Source organism: Salvia hispanica, chromosome 3, assembly GCF_023119035.1.
Source record: "Salvia hispanica cultivar TCC Black 2014 chromosome 3, UniMelb_Shisp_WGS_1.0, whole genome shotgun sequence".
Lineage (NCBI taxonomy): Eukaryota > Viridiplantae > Streptophyta > Magnoliopsida > Lamiales > Lamiaceae > Salvia > Salvia hispanica.
In genome coordinates this window covers 47,967,862-47,991,445 of record NC_062967.1, presented here as the reverse complement: position 1 = coordinate 47,991,445, position 23,584 = coordinate 47,967,862, and the positions used below count along the sequence as shown (strand labels likewise).

The following is a 23,584-nucleotide window of genomic DNA, read 5'->3' as shown; positions in this document are numbered from 1 at the left end:
AACTATTTATTATCATTTTTACAAAACGAGTGCAGAAAAGTCAATAAGACTGCTAAAATTATTATTATTCAAAATAAAATTTGTTGCTATTTTGAATAAAATAATTGTTTTTAAAATTAAAGTTGGAGAGGAAGGACGACGTTTCTGGGACAATGCGGATGTTTGGACGAAGCACTGCGTGTTTTCAAGAACTCAGCTGCGTGGAACGCTGTGATCGCAGCTCATGTGCAGAACAACAGATTTCATGATGCCATTGACGAAGCCTCCGCTGCCGCAGCCTCGAGCATCAATTCGCCATTGACGAGGGAGTACACATCAAACTACTTTTTATCTCAAAAGTGTATTTTTATGAGTTGAGGGTTAGTTAATCTAGTTCCTTTTCTGGAAACTGGTATCACTGTACAGAGAAACAAGACAAGAAAATCTGTCTCATCATCTAGAATATTGTCTTATCTTGCCAACACACATCCAAAAACTCTTCTTCTCTGATCCAAAAACTTTGATTTTTTGATTTTCTTTATCTGACCGCATCAAACTTTCTTTTGTTACTGATGCAATATTTTCTGTATGAAAACAAAAACACAAAAATTTAAAAAGCAAACACAGACAAAAAAAGGGAAACACCACGGAAATACAAGTCTTTTTCCTCAATGCCTGACCGTTTCCACGCTCAGCTCAAAGCAGATAACTTTGAAACAGTCTACAATTTGACCAAAATCTAGAAGAATATTATGTTTGCAATGACAAAGAATCAACCATGAAATGAAGAGCCAAGATTTTATCCCTCTGCCTTACTGTTTTCTTGAATAGCTTAGCATACACATTTTTCAACAAACATATCCATAATAAAAGGGCACATTCACAATCTGCAAGACATGGTTATGGAAAAATTGAAATGTCAATTGAACATATAGATGAAAAATAATAAAGTGTACATGAGGCAACCTACATAACTTTGCAAATTCTACAACACTATCTGCTTACCTACTGCAGCTTCATCTAAGCACTAGAGTTGGCTTTGGAATCTCTACTCAATCATCTAAAGACTAGACAGTAGCTGTTACATAGTTTGCAATACAAAGAAGACAAAGTTGTGTGAGCAAATAAAAACCAAAAAAAAAAAAAAAAGTAAAGAGGAAGAGTACAAAGGCTTGAAACATTTTCAAGATTAAGTCTTGTATTGCAGTCCACATCATGATCCCTGAAGGAGAAGCTGTGCTCGAGTCTCGACTAAACCGTTATTGGTTCCTCCATCTTGGACTGGGTACAGGGAAGAAACCCGAAGGGGACAAAGGAAATCCGTAACCAGGGGAGGGAGGTGGATGAGGTCCGGGACCTAAAATTCCAGAGAACGAGAAATTGGGTGAGATCGGGGGAAAGTCAAACCCTGGAGAAAGCAACGGATAAGGTGATCTCGGAGATAACAAGTTTACGAAGCCTGTAGGCGAAGGTAAGAGGAACTGCGAAGTTGGGGAGGGTAAAAGGGGCGGAGGTCCGTTTGCCCTTGGTGAAGGAAGAGGGGGCATTGGCCCATTCATACGAGGCGATGGAAGAAGGGGTGGAGGACCATTGAAACGAGGGGATGGGAGATTCGTGGGAGGTCCATTTCCTCTCGGAGGCATGGCCGGGTTAGGAAATGCATGAGGCTGTGGTTGATTTTGTGCAGGAACTTGATGCTGCATTTGGCCTTGTGGGTAAGGATGGGGTTGTCTGGGACCTGAATCAATGATCGAGTTTTGAAGGTATCTCATGTAGGCAGAAATGGGAGACTCAGCAGTGTTTCCCCATACATCAGGAGGAGGGGATGGTAGCAACATGTTGGGGGAACGCTGATCAAACTGGGCCGGGGGTGGAGGTCTCCCTAGGTTATTCGGGTAAGGCATGGGAGCTTGTGCAGGCATTCGCATTGGGGGCTGAGGATGAAAGGGGAGCTGAGGCCTACCGGTCGATGCCAGGGGTGGGGGGCGGACTCTCTGTAACCGGTTATTGGGGGGTTTCGGGTGGGTTTGGGGAGGCCTAGGGGGCTGGTCGCGTAATGGTGAACCGGTGAGCTGCTGAACTATGTCGCGAAAATCGTTCTTGTTGATATTGTAGACTTGGGGCTGAGGCTGCTGCCTTCCAGCAGCACTAGCAAAATTAGGCTGATGCAAGGGGCTTTTCTTGATGTTTTTCCCAATCTTGTTCACACCTAAATGATCAGTTTGCCTATTCGAAGGTGGCTGATTTGGATCCATTTTTTCAAGACTAGAAACTCCACTTTTTCCTCAGCAAAAACCTAACTACTTTTCCTTCTTCTTCAACAAAAAAACCCCAAATTTCAGTAATCAATAATTCCAAAACCTCAAGGGTTAAATTCAAAAATCTCAATTCTTCCACCGACAAAGCAAAATCCCTAGATCTTCTTGTCAAGCCTCAAACCCAAGAAGCACTAACAAGACAGATAAATCCTGAATCTATCTGCTGAAATCCAGAACCTTGATTCTTTCACCCAGAGAAACAAAATGACAACTTTCCTCGTTGGGACCTCAAAAAACTCACAACTCCTCAATCTTTCCCTCAAATCCCCAGATAAAAAGGACCAGACCTTATGGAAATGGAAAACAAAAAAAGGAAACGAAATTGAGACCTTGAACTGCGGGAGAATGGTGTGGAGCACGAGCAATTTCTTTCTGCAGCTGAAGAATCGCCGGTGAAACCTTTTGGTTGGTCAACGCGAAAGTAAGAAATGATTAAATTAAGACAGTTTTATTGAGAATTGAAGGCAGCGTTTGACAATCACCAATTTAATTCCATTCAGTTACTGTCACTGTTAAATGATTAAGCAGCTGGATCCATATAATCAGCAATAGATTACAGATATTTGTGTTTTGAAATTTCAGTTTTATAACTTGCTTAGTTCAAAAGTCAAAACATTATTCAAAATGAAATTTCAGTTTTCTCTTAAATTAAACATTTTAAATTCTATCCAAGTTTGTATTTTTTACTGTATTCATTAATAAATTTTGCAGTTTTGTGGTATTAATCACTTTTATAAATTATAAGTATGATTCACTTGAATCTGATCGGTAACATTTAAAATTATCGTGAAATGAAAGTAATCTCCTTATTTTAAAAATAAGGACTCGTTTCATCTTAATTCATCTCTTAGATATAGAAGCTTTCAAGCTTTCTATTTTAGGAAATCTTTGAACTCCTAGATATCAATTTCTTTACCACTTATATCGCTACAATTAAGTGATCCCACGATCCACTAACATTAACTTCATTATTTTTTCTCTTTCCTTTCTTATTTTATAAAATTTCTCTATTTTTTTTACTTTATCAATTTTTCTCTTATTTTCTCTTACTTTACCAATCATATATTAAAACTTATATTGTTTTAAAAGTTTTTATTTTTAAAATATGCAGATAGTATACTATTCACGGTCCATAATTTTTAGCCTAATCTCAATAAGGCAACGGCCTGAATAAGAGCATCTGTAATGGGCGGACTTCCCCGACGCCCTTCCCAAATACACCTCCTGCCACATCATACGAACTTCTCACCCTCCTGCCACGTCATAAGGACTTCTCACTGCACAATCCGCCCTTCTCATCGCCCTTCCCGCAATTAAAAAAATTCACAAATTCACAAATATTCAATTTACGTTACAAAATTAAAATTTCGATATGGAATCGTTACGAGAAAAATTTCGATATGAAGTTCAACGGACCGTATATATAGAGCTTTAAAAAAAAAAATTAAAATACGGGACATCCGCGGCGGACGTCCGCGCCTCGCCACATTGGCGGACGTCCGCCCACCCTTTCCGCGAAGGCCGTGCCCTTCCCGTGTCTTCACGGGACGTCCGCGTCCTCCTCTCCGTGCCACAATGGCGCCCTTCCCCCGACGAACTTCCGAAAGCCTCTCCGAAGGGCGACGGGAAGTCCGCCATTGAAGATGCTCTAAGTCCAATTAGTTGGCGGCCATTGTACATGTATACCTTCGATCAAGATTATTTGAATCCTAAATTTGTTTCTAGATTCTTTCAAAACATTAGTTTGAAGAACACTTTAACCAACCTCAAATTTAACAATGAATCCTAAAATGGGAATGCCAATAGTATTAATGTTACAAAAATCAGAACATCAATCGAAGTAATGGAACTATTAGTTCACAATTTAATCTATGAATCGATGGAACTTCTAATCAAACTAAATTGGAGTAGGCTGAGTGCATGGTCTTTCATCAACGGCGAGCTCGTTGTGTGTCGAGCTGACAGCATGAGCTGCTTTTAGCTAAGAGCATCCATCGTGGATGCTCTAATGATATTTTTATATAAAAAAATACTTCCTCTGTTCCACATTTGGAGTCACATTTAGTTATGACACGGATTTTAAGAAATTGGTAGAGTTTGTAATGAATGGAGTGAGATGGTGGAGTGAGATGGTGGAGTGTGTAATAAATGAAGTGAGTTGGTTGAATGTGAGTCCTTTTTTTGACTTTTTGGTTTTTTATTTTTGTTTTGGTTTATTTTAATGTAGATAATGACATTTTGACGTAATTTTGATAAACAATGGGTAAAATTGTATGACCAAACATGAAAAATTCTAAATATGACTCTAAAACTGGGATGGACTTTTATGACAAAATGTGACTCCAAAACTGGGACGGAGGGAGTAGCTCAAATGATATTAAATCGAAGTTGACGAACATATTTTCAAATGTTATAAACCAAAAATGAAAATTTGACAAAGTTTGCGGATCCCTTTTTAATTTATACTCCATCCGTCCCTGAAAATTTGTCACCTATTTCATTTTTCGTCCGTCCCTAAAAATTTGTCACCTTTCACTTTTACCATTTTTGGTAGTGGACCCCATATTCCACTAATTCATTCCTACTCACATTTTATTATAAAACTAATATATAAACGTAGGACTCACGTACCACCAACTTTTTCAACTCACTTTCTATTACATTTCTTAAAATCCGTGCCGGGTCAAATGGTGACAAATTATGGGGGACGAGGGAGTATATCAATATCAAGTAGTTATATCATACCTAAACACAGTTATCAATAAATTTTTTTTATCCTATACCGGTAGTAGGAGTAATTTATATAGGGTTGGCACGGTACGGTATACCGCACGGTATATGCAAAATCCATATCTTTACCGTACCTTAATCTACCGGTAAGGTATCATACCGTACCGAAAAGTGCGGTATACCAAAAATTCGTATTTTCGGTATTTTTTCGATATGATAAGTGCGGTATTTCGGTACGTTTTGCCAGCCCTAAATTTATAACAAATCGAAGGTTATCTTTAAACAACAAAAGTTGGTGAGAAAGTAAGATTACCATAGAGTCGCCTAAATTAAAATGAATTTGTTATTTTTAGGGGAAGTTTGACTATATCAAATTATGAACCCAAGAAATTCTCCGTAAAGCAACTGAAATTAGCTTTGCCCAACACCAATCCCATTTCTCGATCGTCCATCTCCTCTTCTTCAATCTTCCGGCTTAGCTACGGCGGTCTGTTCATGGTGTTTCCTGGTAGCTGTTTTTTTCACCGGGGAATCTTCAACCAGGTAAATTTTTCTCTTTTTTTTTTGTGCAGGCGTGGTTGTAGAATTAGGGTGTTTTGTGATTTCTATATACGCAATGCATAGATATGTAATCTCGATTGATTACTAAATTTGTTGCTTGATATGTATATGTATACCTCCTGAACGGATTTTGCTGTGAGATCATGACTAAGATTTTTATCTCTGTGAAATGGGGAATCTGAGCTTTTATTGTTGATTAACACATTTCTTTGCTAATTCATTAATTTATTATGCTTATCGCCTGGCTTTATGTATTCATTTGAAAATAATTAAAGTAGGGAATTGATGAAGAAAGTCTCAGGAAAATGACAATTTACATGATATATCAAATAAGAGAAACTTAGGTAAGAAAGTGCTGTTGTAACATGTGTCTTAACTAAACTGGAAATAAATGGCTCGAAATAGATCATAACAGAGATCTAATAACTTCATATCTGTGAAAGGGTAGGGCCCGGTGCGAGCTCTGATGATTTCGTGATTTTGATTATTGGAAAATACTACTGTAGAATGCATGCAAGTTAAGATCATCAAAGGAGACGTCGTTAGATTGTGTTCCAGCCTGAGCAGTAATGCTAAAATGGTAAAAACAAAGCTCATTTAGCTGTCTTCAGTCTTTAATTAATTTTTAATAATGCATGACTTCAACTCCTCTAGCAATTCCCTCATAGAAACTGTGATGGATCTTGTGAAGGTGATGTGTTTGATAATTTCTCGTCTCTGGCTCTCTCTGAATTTGTTATTTGGTGACTATTGGTGGTTTTGAACAAGCATCGATGTTGAATAGTAGTATAAGTTTATCTGTCCCTGTTAGACAAAATATACAGTTATGTTTTGTTTCTTGATCAATCTAATAAGAGAAATCATCTAGGGATCAATGATTAATTCATGTGTGGAGGAGCCATTATAAACTAGTTTTTGATGCACATTTAATTAATCCTGATAGTCTGATACAGAAAACTCCTATATGAAGAATTGGAAATTTTAATCACTGTCAGTTATATTCCCCTAAGTTGTGGTGTGGTTATTCAAAGACTTCCACAGAGGACTAGAAATCTTCTTGTATCCATAACTTCTAAATTATGATACATGTGTGGCATGAGGCGACAGGGTGCTGGCCTCACTATTCGGGCGCACTTACAGTTCCAAAAATCAGTTACTCTGCACTAGAAAGAGAAAATCCTGTGTGGAAGTCACTGGGATTAATTAAGAAGACACTTACCAAAAGTTGCAGGTGGAATTCGGAAACAAAAACAAAAGTAACCTTAGAAATATAAACAAAAGTCACAGGTGGAATTCGAAACATGACTCAATTTCGACTGGATTGTTTCCATTTCTGGAAATATTCTGGGAGAATGTGAGTCGAATTGAGGAAGGATTTGAAAATTTTCAGTCGAACTCGAAGAACAAGGAGGAATTTGAGTAGAAGAAGAATGCTGAATATGAGCCGAGCCGTATTCAGAATTGTGGATGTGACAATGTGCTGTATTGTGGAACATTCATTGTTTTTAAAGGAATGTTAGAGATTATTTTTGGAGATTTGAAGGGATTCTGTCAGATTTCAATATGTTCTTTGTATTTAGGAAAAAGAGATTTATGACATTTGAGGGTTTTAATGCTTAAAGATTTGAAAGGTCACAACCGCCCCAGATTCGCCCAGCAGTTCCTGGCTCGCTCTGGCTACCTTGGGGCAGTTCCAGCCAAGCGGCGTGCACCCTGCGCCCCAGGCTCGTTTTTGACAACATCGTGTGTGATGCTAACAGTCTGGGCATTCACACATGCAAGTTGCAACGCATACTTATGGTGTTGTTAATACTCCCTCCGTCCTTCAAAAGTGTAGCACAATTACTATGATTGGCATTCACACATGCAAGTCAAATGTGCTATACCTGTGAGGGATGAAGGGAGTATCGTTTGTGAAAAAACTAGAATCAGTGAATCAAGTGGCTAACATTAAGTCAATAGCACTTGGGAACTAAAAGAAGAAATAGGATATCTTCCACTGAGTTAATTCTCTTCAGCTGTACTAACAACCTGTCTGAAAAATAATAAGGCAGTGATATATGGAATTCTATAGCTTATAGTATCATTTAAACCTCTGAAGGGTTCATTTACAATAATTAAATGCAAACCCAGGTGATTCTTACCTTATGATTTTCTGTTTTTTCAGAAATCTTGATTTTAGCCCCTTTGTTGCTGAAAATTCCGAACTCTAGCTCCCCTTAAGTCAAGATATATTTCTAGCACTGCCTCTGATACGTACCACCAATTGAACTAACTATTGGAGTTATTCCAGTCCACCATGAATAGGTTCCAGGCCATCATTGAGAAAGTTGCAAGAAAGAGTGAGAAGGAGGCTCTGCATAGTTTAAGATAGCAAGAATGATATAATCATCTTAAGAGCTGCCCGGGTAAAAAATTACTAGTGAAAGTTTCCCCTAAAAGCGGTTGTTTAAAATATGATGCTAGTGCTACCATCAGTTTTAGTGTATCTTCAAGCCATATCTACTGCTACCTACCTTTTAGTGGTTTATTTCTTTCTTGCTCAATAATATCTCTTGTCAACTGAATATGTCTACTGCCGAGCTGCATTGCTAAAAGTGTTCCATAAAGATTTATCAGCCAATGACCACCTTCATTGTACCCTCTTTTCTAACTGTAAACTTTACCTTTTGGTGGATTTAAAGTACTGGGTCATCTATATTTGTGTTGTAGCTATTGCAATTTTGCATGTGAAGTGTACATGTGGTCTGCTTTGCTGTTTCTTATAGGCTCAAACATACTTTATTAAAAGATAAGGAGCTTTGGAAAAATTCTCTCTTTTAAGTGCCTACCCTCCCTAGCTGGTCAGATGAGTTGTAAATATTGTGTATGAGTTCCTTAGTAGAAGCTATAATTCTTCATCTTTCAAGGAGAAAATCTGATCTACATTTTGTTGTTGAATACATCTCAGGTTCAAATTTAAAGGATTTCCAAAGTATATTCGCCATGGAACTAACTTTGGTTATTAATTTAGACATGCATCCAAACTCTCATTCTCTCAGAAACTACAAACTTATATGTTCCTATATGAGAGGATCTCCTAGTCTCCATTACACCTATATATTGTTCCTCTAATTGGAACAGTTTTTACGTTTCTGTGCCTTTTATCCCTTTACGCGTGGTGACTGCTTACAGACAAATAAACCCAGTTTATTTGTTCATTGCTGAATTAAAATTTTATTGAAAATCAATATGGATGAAGTAAATTGTGCAATCAAGAGTCAACCTGGTTGAAATCCCTGCACTGAAGGATACTTTCTTCAAAAGGCTTGGGTTATAGAGAAAGCTGTTTTGGGCTGGAAATTACTTGATGTTCTTTTGAAACACATGTCTTACTAACCTGTATTTTACTTGTGGTTATTCCAGGATGGATGGTTCTCTGTTGTTACATCATGATGAAAAAGAAGCTGCTAGAAGTCCTGATGACATTTCGGTTCGTCGTTTGAAGAATAGGGAGAGGCAACGTAGATATAGAGCTCGTAAGCGTCAAGAAGCTGATCTAAGGAAGGCGTCAAGTATTGATCAATCAACACCTATGCATTATCAGCAGCTGCATACTGAGTTTCTATCTGTACCTCTGGAAGTTGATATTTCAGTAAGCGGAATTGCCCCAGATTACTTGACCCGTATTCATTGTCAGAGAGATTGGAAGAAAGATGCCAGGACAGCCCATATGCACAAGAACTCAGACACATGTCCTTTGAATAATGGTGGCACTGTAATTTCAAGCGGAAGTTCAGCAACCTTTGTGGATGGTGGCGGCCATCAAGAAAATCCACTATTAAATCCTTCAAATACTCAAAATTCGGATAATAGTGCAGCAAATGGATCCAGCCGAAGGCATTGGAAAGCAGAGGCAAGAAACAAGAGAATTTCTGAGTAAAGAAGACCAAAGAAGTGGGTATGTCTTGCATATCATATCTTGTTGGTTGCAGCAAACTCGTATATTTCCAGAAATCAATCAGACCTGTTGCTGATAAAGTTAGTTATCGATGAAGGTTTATTATTCTAGCGTTATGATTAACTTTCAGTTGTTGCTTTTGCAGAGCTGCATTTTTTGTTCAATACAGAGGAAATACTTGTAGAAGTATCCAGTATCCAGTATCCAAAGCACTTGGATTAGAGAGGATTACTGGTGAGTGATGTACAAACATTTGATACCTTTATAGGGTGGAGAGTTGTAGCAGAGTTAGGTTAGTGGTTTTGTTTCATCTATACACATTGCTTTAGTTGGTATAAAACCTGCATCATTCTCGACAGGTCATTCGAGTAATGTTAATTATATCAAGTTCCAATAACTAACAAATTTATCCAGAGTCATGATAAGAGTTCGCCTTCTTGCTGTTTTCATTTTGATTTCATAAGTCTACTTTTCATTCAGTCGTAAGCTACTTTATCGGTCTAAAGTTATACCGTAACCTGTACCTTTGTTTTTCTGGCTATAATCTGCAATGAGACCCTTAATGTTTCTTGCAACTAACAAAAGTCTGAAATTTTGATTTATGTAGCAATCACAAATACGGAAGGTCATTGTCAGATAGCACGGAGTTCATTATTACTCCCTCCGTCCCGGCTAAGATGACACATTGCTTAGCCGGCACGGGGTTTTAGGAATTATTGGTTAAAGTGTTTAATTGGAGAGAGAAGGTGGGTGTAAGTATTAAACTAGAGAGATAAAGAAAGATGAATATTTTAATAGGAGTGAGAAAAAGTGGTTGAGTCATGAGTGTATTAATTGGAGAGAGGAAGTTACCAAAAAAGGAAATGTGATATTATAGTTGAGACAAACTAAAAAGGAAAACGTGTCATCTTAAGTGGGACGGAGGGCGGGACGGAGGGAGTAGTTTGTTTTTAGTTCATTAATTATTTCGTATGCAATATGTTTGATACTCACAAGATAGATGAACCATAACACAAAATTTTCGTGTTATCTAGCAATGATTATGGTTATGCATTTTCCATTTAAAACTAGTTTTACAGTTATAACATAACCCAAAATGGGAGTTTGACAATAAAATGAGATTTTTCTACCACTAACTTTTATTTTTTATAGTCAAATAATTTCTAAAAATAAGCATCAAGCCAAAATGAAATTTTAAATTGTGGACAGATAAAATATCAATATTTTAAGAGAATGATCCTGAGGGGATAAGATACAATGAAGTTTCAATATTTTTAGAGAATGAGTAATAATTGGGAGGAAAAGATACAATGAAATCTGAATAAATACTGGTGATATTTTGGGAGACTGAGTTTGTGTACAATGTTTATTTTGTTTTCTTCATGAAATGCGACGAGTGAGTAGCGACGACTCAGTAAGTGAAAGTCCTGTTTACGGCATTTTATACAAATATAAATTGAAAATTATTAAAAGTAATATTAAAATTCTGCTTAATTCTACACACCGCGTTGATATAATATAAGATCATCTATTGACCTATATATTGTCTTTATTTAAGGTCAACTATTGACCGACATAGTCTTTTTTTATATAAGTAACTTTTGACCTACATATTGATTTTATAAAATTGTTTCGTTGTTAAATCGCATGCATGCAATATTCGCCACCCAACTTGTCTGAATTTGGTCTACCTAATTTCTTCCCCTTCCCATTCCCAATTTTAAAACCAAACTCAAACAACAATGAGTAGTCAAATATGTCTCCTCTTGATCCTGGCCATCCTCACCAACCTCTCCGCCTCCGTAACAGCCCAAAACTACGGCTGCTTCGGCGGCAACTACACCGCCAACGGCACATACAGCGCCAACCTCATCTCCCTCATTTCATCCCTCCCACCAAACATCACCGACAACGGTTACTACAACGCCACCGCCGGCCAAGCCCCGGACCGAGCCTACGCCAGCGCACTCTGCCGAACCGACTTCCAGCTAGAGGAATGCCGCAGCTGCCTCCGAGGAGCCATCGCCCCACTTCTCCAGTCTCTCTGCCCCAACCGGAGACAGGGAATCCTCTTCCGACAAATGTGCACGCTGCGCTACTCCGACGAGCCCATATCCGGCGGCGTCGGAGCTCAATCATACAGTGTCCTTTCCGGGAGCGTCCGGAACATGAGCAGCCCCGAGCAGTTCAACCAGCAGCTGCGCGTGCTGCTCAGGGAGCTTCGAGGCCAGGCGGCCGCGGGAGGGCCGCTGATGAAGATCGCAGCGGGGAACGAGACAGCCCCGGATTTTCAGACGATGTTCGCGATGGTGCAGTGCGTGCCGGACCTCTCGGCAGCGGGCTGCTCCAATTGCCTGATCAGGGCGGAGCAATTGCTCTGTTGTGGTAACAATGCACGGATTGCTTTGTATATGCCAGGCTGTTATCTTGAATATTCCATCCAACCCTTTTACAATATTAGTCGGATTGAGCAAGTTCGAGCGATGATAACAGCGCCCTTGTCTCCTCCGGTGACACGGTCATCGTCGAGTAATGCATCGATTAACTCAGTTTAATACTCTCTCCGTCTGCCATCAAAATGTCTCAGTTTTCCCCTTTTAGCCCGTCCACCAATAAATGTCTTATAATGACAATTTTGCCTGTATGTAAAGCAGTTTGTAATGTGGATTTTGCAGGCAACGACGATGGTAATAGCACTCGAACCGTGACCATTATTCTTGTTCCAATTGTTGCGTCTCTGCTTATTGCTGCTTGTGTTGGCACTTATGTCAGAAACAGACTGAAGAAGAAAACAGAGCACATTACATTACAAAGTAATCCAATTATTTTTGTTTATTTTTAAATCATCATGTGACTATGATGCATGCTAGTTTCTGACATATATTTACATTTTAAATAGGGTTAGATGAGGAGGAGGATGTAAGCGCAGAGCAGTCCCTCATTTTCGATTTTGAAGAGCTTGTAGCTGCCACCAACAATTTCTCCAATAGGCTTAAAATTGGTCAAGGAGGATTTGGTGCAGTTTATAAGGTACGTAAATATGAATACCATTAATCTAGAGGCAAAATTTGGGATTAATCATCTTATAATAGATAGTTTAAACTTTAAACCAAATTTTCATATTCAAGAGAATTATGGAAAACTGCAATAGTGCATAGTTTGATATACGCATGAATTCTATAGGGAAAACTTCGGAGTGGCCAACGAATTGCAGTCAAAAGGTTATCAATGAGCTCAAAGCAAGGTGAATTGGAGTTCAAGAACGAAGTGGTGTTGATGGTCAAGCTTCAGCATATAAATTTAGTAAGGTTGTTGGGATTCTCACTACGAGGAGCGGAGAGGCTTCTCGTATATGAATTTGTTCAAAATGGAAGCCTAGATTGCTCTGTTTTTGGTAATTTCCTCTTTCATTTTGGCCACTTGATAAAAAACATCCTAATTCTGCTAACTAAAAAATTGATGTATATATATATGCACTTATATTGTTGAGAAATAGATCCGATGAAGCGTTTGGCTATTAATTGGGACAGCCGATACAAGATCATAAAGGGCATCGCCAAGGGACTTGTTTATCTGCACGAAGAGGCTCGTCTTCGTGTAATTCATCGTGATCTTAAAGCGAGCAACATACTCCTAGATGAAGACTACAACCCTAAAATCTCAGATTTCGGTATGGCAAGATTGTTCACAGAGGATGAAACACGGGCCAAAACGCGCAGAATAGCTGGAACCTAGTAAGTTATAAATGTTCTTTTATAGTGCCTTCTTTTCGGTAGCTTGAAAATATATCATATGTACATTTGGCAGCGGGTACATGGCACCAGAATATGCACGAAACGGGCATTTTTCGATGAAATCCGACGTGTTTAGCTTTGGAGTGCTGGTGTTGGAAATCATCAGCGGACAGAGTAATAGCTCTTTCAAGAATGTAGAAAATGGAGAGAATGTAGACTACATGCTTAGCTTTGTAAGTTCAAGTATTCTCATTGATTAGGAGTGGTTAAAACATCAATAAAGATTTGGTAAAATCATGAGTATTTTTATAGGCTTGGAGAAATTGGCGTGCCGGAACCGCGAAGAAGATGATCGATCCGGCATTGATGTCTGCTTCGGCCTCTCGGAATGATATGCTGAGATGCATTCATATCGGTTTGTTGTGTGTTCAAGAAAATGCAAGTGATCGGCCGACGATGGCTTCGGTTGTGGTGATGCTTCACAGCTTGTCTTACACTTTCCCGGTGCCTTTGCAGCCGGGGTTTTTCGTGCCTAGTAGCGACGACGAGAACAAAGCAATTGAGTTTTCCAGAAATGAAGCAACGATCAGTGAGTTGTATCCGCGTTAAACATGTGTGAACACACGTGTTTCAAACACAAATTTAGTTTTGTTGCTTCATTCATTTCTTTTATTGTTTCACTGATACATTGTAAAATTTGTGAATCTCATTTTGTTAGAAGGGAAAAGAGTATCATGCTATGAATGTCAATTTAAACTATTGTGATTTGTGAATGCCAACCAGCAAAACATACAAGTAGGAGATATAATAGCACCATAACCTTTCCAGACGATTAATCTTTGCTTTTTACTGAATTTGGAACAATTGTGGGAAGCTAATCATAGGAAAATTTTCCAATTCAAGGTCAAAATGGGGAAAGTGAAGTAGTATAATTTTGTGAAGACAGTGGCATTTGTTTAATTATGGAAAGTTGACCCTGACTCGTTACTCATATACATCAATTTATTTAAAACTTATACCATTATGACCCTCAGTTACAACTCATTGAACATTAACAATAATGTGAATCTCACTATCCACTAACACTATTTTTAACTAACTTTCTTCTCATCTCTCTTACTTTTCCAATTATGCATTAATTCTCATGTCATTTCAAATACACATATTTTTATGGGACGGAATATGTGTTTTAACTATCCCATATTGATTTTAGAGCCCTCATATATTTAGAGGTTAAATTGTTTCATGTAATAATTAAAGTGGACAAAAGATGAGTGGTAAAGCTCACGCGCACGCCACTACCTTGCCTCACCTTGCGGATGCAGAGGCCGAGGTCGTGAGCCGTGGTCCATGGTCAGAGATGGCCGCTTCGCCAACATAACAAGGTGAAGCAAACGTGACTGACATATAGAAGTCCTCATCTGTGAACGAATCTAGACGTGAGGTACGTCTGTCCAGGTTCAACTCGAGCACGCGTCCCTGAGTGGCGCGTGTAATGTCTGTAACCCCCGGTGGAGTAATTTCACTCTAGCAATCATGACAGACTTAAGTTGTGTTAATATCAATTGCCTCATGCAGGGGATTACACCTATTAATATGGTTGTCAAGTCCATGCATACAAAACACCAAAATCTCTTCATTCACAATATTCAAGTTGTCAAGCTCTCTCTCTCAGTGCCTAGTCTTTTGTTGAAATTATGCCTTTATCCAGTTCGATGGTATTTTGTCGCTAGCAGTGCTGCATCTTTATTTTTTGTGGAAACCCACATTCATTACTTCAGCTGAGTACATAATACATTCTCGTTCAAGTGTAATAGCATGCAAAGCCTAAACATCTTTGTTGGGTGTTACTCCTCCCGTCACATTTTAAGTGAGACATATTTGTTTTTAGGCCGTCCCACTATAAGTGAGACATTTCCTTTTGTGACAAAAAGTAACGTTCTATCTCTTTCTTACTTTAATCTCTCTCCTACTTTTTGTCTTTACTTTTTTTTTCACTCCTAAAAACCTGCGTCCGAAAGAAATATCTCACATGGAATGAGACGGATGGAATAGTTTATAGGGACAAGATGCGTAAATATCTTTCGTTCTTTTTTTCACATGGCTTGAATGCCTTTCATGGTTATAGACAGTGGTTCACAAATCACAAGTACACTAGGTGCAAAATTCCAAAACCCCCCAATGTGCAATGACCAATAACATGCGCCATACTTTTTTTTGCTAATAAGAGCATCCGCAACGCTGCCTCGTTGCGGTCTCGGTCTCGTCTCGACGAGACGAGACGGCATCGAGACAGCGTTGCGGCTCCCGTCTCGTCTCGACGAGACGAGATGTCTCGACGCCCGACGCGTCCCGGCGAGGCAAGCCTCGAGCTGGCGAGACACGCGCCCGGCGCCACGTGGTGCGCGCGGGCGGCTGGCATGACGCCCACTCGCCGACCCGCGAGTGGGCGTCGGATTTATGACGTCATAATTCAATTTTTTTTAAAAAAAAATCAGATTTTTCAAAAAATTAAAAAAATTTTTTTTTAAAAAAAACGGTAATATGACCGTTGAACGGTCATATTTTTAATTTTTTTTTTTTTTTTATATTCTATATATACTCTTCTCCATTCTCCATTTTACACACAAACACACATCTATTCTCTCATCTCTCTTTCTTTCCTCTCCAATCACTTCTATAAAATCATTCCTTTATTTTTTTCTTCTCCTAAATTTAATCAATTATGGATCCATTTGAGCAAATGCGTCGAATAATGGAAGAATCGCTAGAAGAAGATCGACGTAGGGAGGAGGAAGCCGCCGCGCCTCCTAGGCGACGCCGGACATACATCCACCGTAACCGGGAGGAAGCCGCCGCAAGGTTGGAACGTGATTACTTCAGTCCGAACCCGGTGTGAGGAGATATCTACTTCCATCGCCGTTTCCGTATGTCATGCCCGCTATTTTTGCATATCGCGAGTACATTGGCGGCACGAGAAGAGTTCTTCAGAGAAGGGTTCGACGCTGTTGGCCGTCCTAGCCACACGACGCTCCAGAAATGTATTGCGGGGATCCGTCAGCTTGCTACTGGACAAACGGCGGATGCGTTCGACGAATACCTGCACGTCGGAGAATCCACTGGGCGACTTTGTTTGTTGAACTTCTCGCAAAGGCGTCCGGGCAGCCTTCACCGCCGAATTTCTGAAGAAGCCAACCACCGTAGATTGTCAGTTTCTGCTCCGTCTTCACGAACAAGTGTACGGATTCCCCGGGATGCTCGGGAGTGTCGATTGCATGCATTGGCAATGGAAGAATTGCCCTGTGGCGTTGAGGGGGTCATACACGAGCGGCCACAAAGGCACCCACCCCACCGTTATACTCGAGGCCGTCGCCGACTACCGGCTATGGATTTGGCATGCGTATTTCGGGTCCCCGGCTCGAACAACGACGTCAATGTGCTCAACAACTCCGACCTCTTCAATGAAGTTCTGAATGGTAAAGCGTCGGCCATCAACTTCGTCGCTAACAATCGCCAGTATAAAATGGGGTACTATCTTGCCGACGACATCTATCCGAAGTGGCCAACCTTCGTGAAGACGTTCAACAGGCCTGTGGACGAAAAGCAGTCTCTTTTTGCGTAGAAGCAAGAGTTTGCTCGCAAGGATGTGGAGAGAGCGTTCGGGGTTCTCCAAGCTCGATGGAACATTATCAAAGCCCCGGCTCGACAGTGGTTTATGGAGAACATGGTCGACATCATGTATACGTGCATAATCTTGCACAATATGATTGTCGCCGACGAAGGACCTGAGGCGGGAAATTGGTTTGACCCTGAAACCCCGGGAAGCTCAACCGCAAGTAGTCCGCCTCGAACGGGAGTGCGTTCGTCTTTGCAAGAGCGGTTGTCTATTCGGGCAAGGACACGTGATTCTACCGCCCACGCCCAACTCCAGGAGGATCTAATGGAGCACATTTGGGCAAAATTTGGCAACCGTTAGATGATCGTCACTAGAGAACTCCTTCTTCTGCTTCTTTGCCTCCATTTTTTTTTATTTGAGTTTAAGTGTGCAATTTGTAATTTCTAGTTTTTTAATTATGTCTTTTTTATTTTTTTAGGTATTTAAATTGTAATTTTATTTTATTTATAATGAAGTGTGTTTTTTATTAATTGAATTTGTTGGAATTAAAAATAAAAAATGAAATTGAATGAATAGTTAAGAGATGGTTAAGAGATGGAGGGATGCAGGTGTTGTCTCTTAGTTAAGAGATGAGATGAAAAGTACAGTGGAGCCCATGAATAGTAAAGAGATAAGACGGTTAAGAGACGGATAAAAGATAGCGTTGCGGATGCCCTAATGTGCAATGAGACCCTCGATGTTTCTTGCAACTAGCAAAAATCTGAAATTACACCCACACATTGAGTGTTTGTTGACATCCTTTTACAACTATAGTTTCACTATCACATTCCTATATAGCATAATCTATTGCTAGCAGTTGCATAGACTAAAATGGTGTTTGGTTGAGCTAGAAGCTAATTTGGGCATCAGCAATGCGGAAGTTTCGTCACGTCCTATGGGTGGGGACACACGGGGGAGGGAGTTGATATGTTATTCTAAAGTGAGAATAAATCTCAGCTTTTCTTTTCTGAAAGCCTTTTAATTTTAATATTTCAAGTGAACTATATAAAAAGTCTCTAATATTTCCGTTTTTGTCACTGCATGCTCCTAATAAAAACCAAATATCGCCAGACAACCCTAACCTTAAACATAATCACATATCGTATATTTGTAGCCATATTTTGGACCAAAATGCCCAAATACCTTCAGGGACATTTTAGTCAACTTACCAAAACCTGTACACCTACACTGCAGACCTCCAATGCCTTGTACTATATTCGTCAATAAAAGAATTATTGTAATAAAAAGTGTTTCTTTAAATTGAAAGTTATAATTCTAAGAAATAAAAATTATTACTCCAATAAATAAAAGTTTTTATGCTTGTAAATAAACTCTATTATTCTTGTAAATAAAATTACTACTTTTTTCGAGTAAAATACTGTTATTGTAAATAAAATTTAGTAATATTATTTTCTAACAAAAGTGACTATAAGTTTAATAGATAAAAGTTAGTATTATTTTAATTAATTAATTTTGTTCTATTGGATGGTGTTATTTTTTTGAATAGAAGTTGTGAACGAAAATTAACTTTTTTGCGAATGAATAAAGTTATTCCACAATTCTAGTGAATACAAGTTTGTGTGAATAAAAATCTAATTTTGTGATTTTTTTTTAATTTTATGCATAAAAGTTGTAATAATTAAAATTCGTTGCTTTTGCAAATAAATTTTTTTTGTGATTTTTGTGAAAAACGTTTACGTTCTTATAGATAAAAAAATTTGATCATAATGGAGTATAAAAAAGTTATTGTTCTTATAGACAAATAAAGTGTGATAACTAATATTGATTAAATAGCTTAGATGCTTAATATAAATTTAAATTACCCTAATTAATCAATTAGTATAAACTAATAACAGTTTTTATCCCTCCGTCCTCCATAATTTGTCACCATTTGACATGGCACAGGTTTTAAAAAATGTACTCGAGTTGATAAAGTTAGTGGCATGTGGGTCCTACTTTTATGTATTAGTTTTATAATAAAATGTGAGTGAGAATGAGTTAGTGGAATATGAGGTCCACTACCAAAAATTATAAAAGTGAAAGGTGACAAATTTTTAGGGACGGACGAAAAAGGAAATAGGTGACAAATTTTCAGAGGCGGAGAGAGTAATATTGGAGAGAAAAATCAATTTTTTTTTGTAAATAGTGAAAAAAATCAAATAGAAAGTGAAAAAAATAGAGCACACTAAAAACTATTTTTATATTAAATTATTTTCACTAAAATTTATAAAGACTAATTTGATTTAGAACTCATGTATGTTAATATATAAAGACAACAAAATTATACTAATATTTTATATTTAAATATGTCCAATCGTCAACCATCACTTGTGTCATGAACAGTAGAAGTCGCAGCATGCAGGCCGCCATTGTCAGGCGGTTCACTGAAACGACTAGAATGCCCTTTTAGGGCTTAAGAACTATATAGTCAGAAAAAACACGATATGTGATTATGTTTAAGGTTACGGTTGCGATGTTTTTTTTTGTTAGGGGCCTGCAGTGACACAAAGAGAAACGTAAGAGACTTTTTACGTAGTTCACTCTAATTTTTATTCTAGAAATATCACGATTTAATAAATACTCTATATATTAAACTGAAAATTATTTATAACTTTCAATAAGCAGCAAAACTATTTAAATATTAGTAGTATTATTTACAATTGATTATAGTAAGATTAAAGTGGAAACTAACTTTAGAGAGAGTAAATATAAATTATTGGCAAATACTCCTTTCGTCCCCGATTAATTGTTACTCTTTTCCATTTCGGTTCATCCCTCAATAATTGTCACACTTCATTTTTACCATAAATGGTATATAGGTTCCACATTCCACTAACTCATTTCACTCACATTTTATTATAAAACCAATATAAATAAGTGGATCTTTTCCAACTAACTTTTCTTTACATTTCGTAAAATCCGTGTCCGGTCAAAGAGTGAGAATTAATCGGGGATGGAGGGAGTAGTATGCAAATGTTAATTCTGCAATGTTAATTCTACTTAATTCTCCGCACCAATCAGTTATGGGCTACATATAGTTTTCTACTATTAGAAGGATATTTCGTCGTTACATCGCATGCATACTTTTATGCCACTAGCTCTTATAAAAAACCCTAATTGTCTGAGCTAGGTCTACTTAATTTATTCCCATTCCCAAATTTAAAACCAAACTCAAACGACAATGAGTAGTCAAACATGTCTCCCCTTGATCCTGGCAATCATCCTCAGCAACCTCTCCGCCGCCGTAACAGCCCAGAGCTACGGCTGCTTCGGCAGCAACTACACCGCCAACAGCACATACAGCGCCAACCTCATCTCACTCGTTTCGTCCCTTCCAGCAAACATCACCGACATAGGTTACCACAACGCCATCGCGGGCCAATTCCCGAACCGAGCCTTCGCTAGCGCGCTCTGCCGAACCGACTTCCAGTTAGAGGAATGCCGCAGCTGCCTCCGAGGATCCATCGACCGGCTTCTCCAGTCGCTCTGCCCCAACCGGAGACAGGGAATCTTATTCCGAGAAGCGTGCACTCTGCGCTACTCTGACAAGCCCATATCCGGCGACGTCGGAGCTCAGCCATACGTTGTCCGTTCCAGGGGCATCCGGAATTTAAGCAACCCCGAGCAGTTCAACCAGCAGCTGCAGGTGCTGCTCAGGGAGCTTCGCGGCCAGGCGGCTGCGGGAGGCCCGTTGGTGAAGATCGCGGCGGGGAATGGGTCAGCCCCGGATTTTCAAACGATGTTCGCGATGGTGCAGTGCGCGCCGGATCTATCGATGGAGATCTGCGCCGATTGCTTGATCAGGGCGGAGCAATCCATCTGTTGTGATTACAGGGTACGGATTGTTGTGAATATGCCGGGCTGTTATCTTGAATATACTATCTACCCCTTTTATAATATTAGTCGGATCGAGCAAGTTCGAGCGATGATAGCAGCTCCCCTGTCTCCTCCGCTGCAGACTCCCACCACACGATCATCGCCAGGTAAATAATACTCCGTCATTCGGTCATTAACAGTCTCATTTCACCTTTATAGTTTAAATGTCGCATTTCAATTTTTACTAATTTTGGCAAGTGGCCTCACATTCCTCTAATTCAATTCATTCACATATATTTGGGACGGGGAAGTACATAGTTTTGAAATAGTGCCATGTATTTGAGTTTTTGCTACACTTATGCTCTAAAAATAAGGGTTATGGTTGATTTTGTCCTGAGGCGTGTACTGCAAAAAATGTACCACTGATTGGGTAATTACTACTTATCACTTAGTACTCATCATTTTATTTTAGCAAAAGGTTTTAGTGATTGTAACACTTTTATCCCAAAGATGTCACGAATTCACGATAGGTACTAAATGACAATTTTTCCTACATGTAAAGGAGTTTGTAATGTGGATTTTGCAGGAAACGACGATGGTAATAGCACTCGAACAGTGATCATTATTCTTGTTCCAATTGTTGCGTCTCTGCTTATTGCTGCTTGTGTTGGCAATTATGTCAGAAAGAGATTGAAGAAGAAAACAATGCACATCACATTACAAAGTAATCCAGTTATTTTCATTTATTTATTCATCTTGTGATGCGTATTACTCCAGTTTCTAACATATTCTATTTCATTTATCTGGTTTAACTATTTTAAATAGGATTTTTTATAACTATTTTAAATAGGATTAGATGAGGAGGAAGATGTAAGCACCCTCATTTTCGATTTTGAAGAGCTTGTAGCTGCCACCAACAATTTCTCCAATAGTAATAAAATTGGACAAGGTGGATTTGGTGCAGTTTATAAGGTAAATATTGTAACCTACTTGTTATATATAGCGCCAAAATTAGTCTGTCGTTATAAATTGTGAAATCAAATTTTAGCCATCAATTTAAAATTACCTGCATTGTTTCAGTATGACCGGTATAAGCAATCTATGTTCGCCACGACTAGAACGAATAGTTCTTATTCATATAAGTTGCAACAAGTTTAAATTTAAGTCTCTTCGTATTGAAATTACCTAAAATTCACGAAAATTAAGGAGGTAGCTAGGCATTAGATTTCCAACATCTAAAATGTACTACTATCTCTTACTAATCAATTATCAATTTGTAAAGATAAAAGATAACAAACTTCATTCTTTTAGTTTTACCCATGTTATTATAATTTGATTTATGCAAGAATTTATTTTAGGGAAAACTTCGGAATGGCCAACAAATTGCAGTGAAAAGGTTATCAAGAAACTCAGATCAAGGAGAATTGGAGTTCGAGAACGAAGTGGTGTTGATGGCCAAGCTTCAGCATAGAAATTTAGTAAGGTTGTTGGGATTTTCACTACAAAGAGCGGAGAGGCTTCTCGCATATGAATTTGTTCAAAATGGGAGCCTAGATTGCTCTGTTTTTGGTGATTCCTTCTTTCATTTTGGCCACTTAATCAAAACATCCTAATTCTGTTAACTAAAAATTGATGTATATATATGAATATTGTTGAGGAATAGATCCGATGAAGCGTTTGGCTATTAACTGGGACAGCCGATACAAGATCATAAAGGGCATCTCCAAAGGACTTGTTTATCTGCATGAAGACTCTCGGCTTCGTGTAATTCATCGTGATCTTAAAGCGAGCAACGTACTCCTAGATGAAGATAACAACCCTAAAATCTCAGATTTTGGTATGGCAAGATTGTTCGCACAAGATGAAACACGAGCCAATACACGCAGAATAGTTGGAACCTAGTAAGTCCACTCATCATGTTAAACTATTTACTTAAAATTGTTCTTTTATTATGCCATCTTTTTGGCAGCGGGTACATGGCACCAGAATATGCACGAAACGGGCATTTTTCGATGAAGTCAGACGTGTTTAGCTTTGGAGTGTTGGTGTTGGAGATTATCAGTGGACAGAGTATCAACTCTTTCAAGGATGTGGAGAATGGAGAGAACGTGGAATACATGCTTAGCTTTGTAAGTTGAAAATTTCTCATTCATTTTAGTAGTTAAAATGTCAACATAGATTTGGTAATATCATTAGTATTTTACAGGCATGGAGAAATTGGCTTGCGGGAACAGCGAAGAAGATGATTGATCCGGCAATGATGTCTGCTTCAGCCTGTCAGAATGATATGCTGAGATGCATTCATATCGGTTTGCTGTGTGTTCAAGAAAATGCAAGTGATCGGCCAACGATGGCTTCGGTTGCGATGATGCTTCACAACTTGTCTTCCACTTCCCCGATGCCTTTGCAGCCGGGGTTTCGTGCCTAGAGGCAACGACGATATCAAAGCAACTGGGTTTTCCAGAAATGAAGCAACGATCAGTGAGTTGTATCCGCGTTAAATTGTTTCGAGCACAAATTTAATTTTGTTGCTTCATTCATTTATGTTTCTCTTTTCTGTTAGCACCATAATCTTTCCCAACTATTAATCTTTGCTTTTTACAGAATTTGGAATATAATTGTCGGAAGCTAATCACAGGAAAATTTTCCAGTTCAAGGTTAAAATGGGGAAAGTGAATTACTAGTGTAATTTTGTGAAGATAGTGGCATTTGTTTCATTATGGAAAGTTGTCCCCAACTCATTACCATATGGCCATATTTATTAATTTATTTAAAACTTATACCACTAAGCAATTACAATATATTAAACATTAACAATAATGTGGATCTCACTATCCACTAACAATACTTT

General features: G+C 38.6%; 4 protein-coding genes across 8 annotated transcripts; 3 read left to right on the top strand and 1 right to left on the bottom strand.

Moving 5' to 3' along the window:
- Positions 1 to 882: 882 nt before the first annotated feature.
- On the bottom strand, positions 883 to 2,732 carry LOC125216546 (protein HAIKU1-like). The gene has a single exon (XM_048118286.1). The coding sequence runs from the start codon at positions 2,232 to 2,234 to the stop codon at positions 1,239 to 1,241; it is 996 nt and encodes a 331-aa protein (XP_047974243.1). The 5' UTR covers positions 2,235 to 2,732; the 3' UTR covers positions 883 to 1,238.
- Positions 2,733 to 5,396: 2,664 nt separating this feature from the next.
- On the top strand, positions 5,397 to 9,977 carry LOC125216547. 4 transcript variants are annotated; one of them, XM_048118289.1, is made up of 4 exons: positions 5,397 to 5,570; positions 6,095 to 6,168; positions 8,994 to 9,528; positions 9,674 to 9,977. In XM_048118289.1, exons 2-3 carry the CDS (start codon positions 6,158 to 6,160, stop codon positions 9,508 to 9,510), a joined length of 528 nt encoding a protein of 175 aa, XP_047974246.1. In that variant the 5' UTR covers positions 5,397 to 5,570; positions 6,095 to 6,157; the 3' UTR covers positions 9,511 to 9,528; positions 9,674 to 9,977. The 4 variants fall into 4 exon arrangements, with proteins under 4 accessions (XP_047974246.1, XP_047974244.1, XP_047974245.1 ...); XM_048118287.1 differs by having other exon boundaries at positions 6,037 to 6,168; XM_048118288.1 differs by having other exon boundaries at positions 6,032 to 6,168.
- Positions 9,978 to 11,247: 1,270 nt separating this feature from the next.
- Positions 11,248 to 13,942, top strand: LOC125216544 (cysteine-rich receptor-like protein kinase 44). Its single transcript, XM_048118284.1, has 7 exons — positions 11,248 to 12,057; positions 12,204 to 12,341; positions 12,428 to 12,558; positions 12,712 to 12,922; positions 13,025 to 13,262; positions 13,336 to 13,495; positions 13,575 to 13,942. Exons 1-7 carry the CDS (start codon positions 11,271 to 11,273, stop codon positions 13,869 to 13,871), a joined length of 1,962 nt encoding a protein of 653 aa, XP_047974241.1. The 5' UTR covers positions 11,248 to 11,270; the 3' UTR covers positions 13,872 to 13,942.
- Positions 13,943 to 20,075: 6,133 nt separating this feature from the next.
- On the top strand, positions 20,076 to 23,480 carry LOC125216545 (cysteine-rich receptor-like protein kinase 6). 2 transcript variants are annotated; one of them, XR_007175426.1, is made up of 8 exons: positions 20,076 to 20,900; positions 21,320 to 21,457; positions 21,584 to 21,705; positions 22,092 to 22,302; positions 22,397 to 22,634; positions 22,703 to 22,862; positions 22,940 to 23,214; positions 23,338 to 23,480. XR_007175426.1 is itself a non-coding variant. In XM_048118285.1 (7 exons), exons 1-7 carry the CDS (start codon positions 20,099 to 20,101, stop codon positions 23,159 to 23,161), a joined length of 1,893 nt encoding a protein of 630 aa, XP_047974242.1. In that variant the 5' UTR covers positions 20,076 to 20,098; the 3' UTR covers positions 23,162 to 23,480. The 2 variants fall into 2 exon arrangements, 1 of the variants encoding a protein (XP_047974242.1); XM_048118285.1 differs by having other exon boundaries at positions 22,940 to 23,480.
- Positions 23,481 to 23,584: the final 104 nt, after the last annotated feature.

What these genes read in the sequence shown, in the direction of transcription:
- LOC125216544 (XM_048118284.1), top strand. Translation starts at nt 11,271, where the DNA reads ATGAGTAGTCAAATATGTCTCCTCTTGATCCTGGCCATCCTCACCAAC. An exon ending in CCTAGATTGCTCTGTTTTTG is followed by an intron (nt 12,923 to 13,024) that starts GTAATTTCCTCT and finishes GTTGAGAAATAG; the next exon opens with ATCCGATGAAGCGTTTGGCT. An exon ending in CGCAGAATAGCTGGAACCTA is followed by an intron (nt 13,263 to 13,335) that starts GTAAGTTATAAA and finishes TACATTTGGCAG; the next exon opens with CGGGTACATGGCACCAGAAT.
- LOC125216546 (XM_048118286.1), bottom strand. Translation starts at nt 2,234, where the DNA reads ATGGATCCAAATCAGCCACCTTCGAATAGGCAAACTGATCATTTAGGT.
- LOC125216545 (XM_048118285.1), top strand. Translation starts at nt 20,099, where the DNA reads ATGAGTAGTCAAACATGTCTCCCCTTGATCCTGGCAATCATCCTCAGC. An exon ending in GATTTGGTGCAGTTTATAAG is followed by an intron (nt 21,706 to 22,091) that starts GTAAATATTGTA and finishes AATTTATTTTAG; the next exon opens with GGAAAACTTCGGAATGGCCA. An exon ending in CGCAGAATAGTTGGAACCTA is followed by an intron (nt 22,635 to 22,702) that starts GTAAGTCCACTC and finishes TCTTTTTGGCAG; the next exon opens with CGGGTACATGGCACCAGAAT.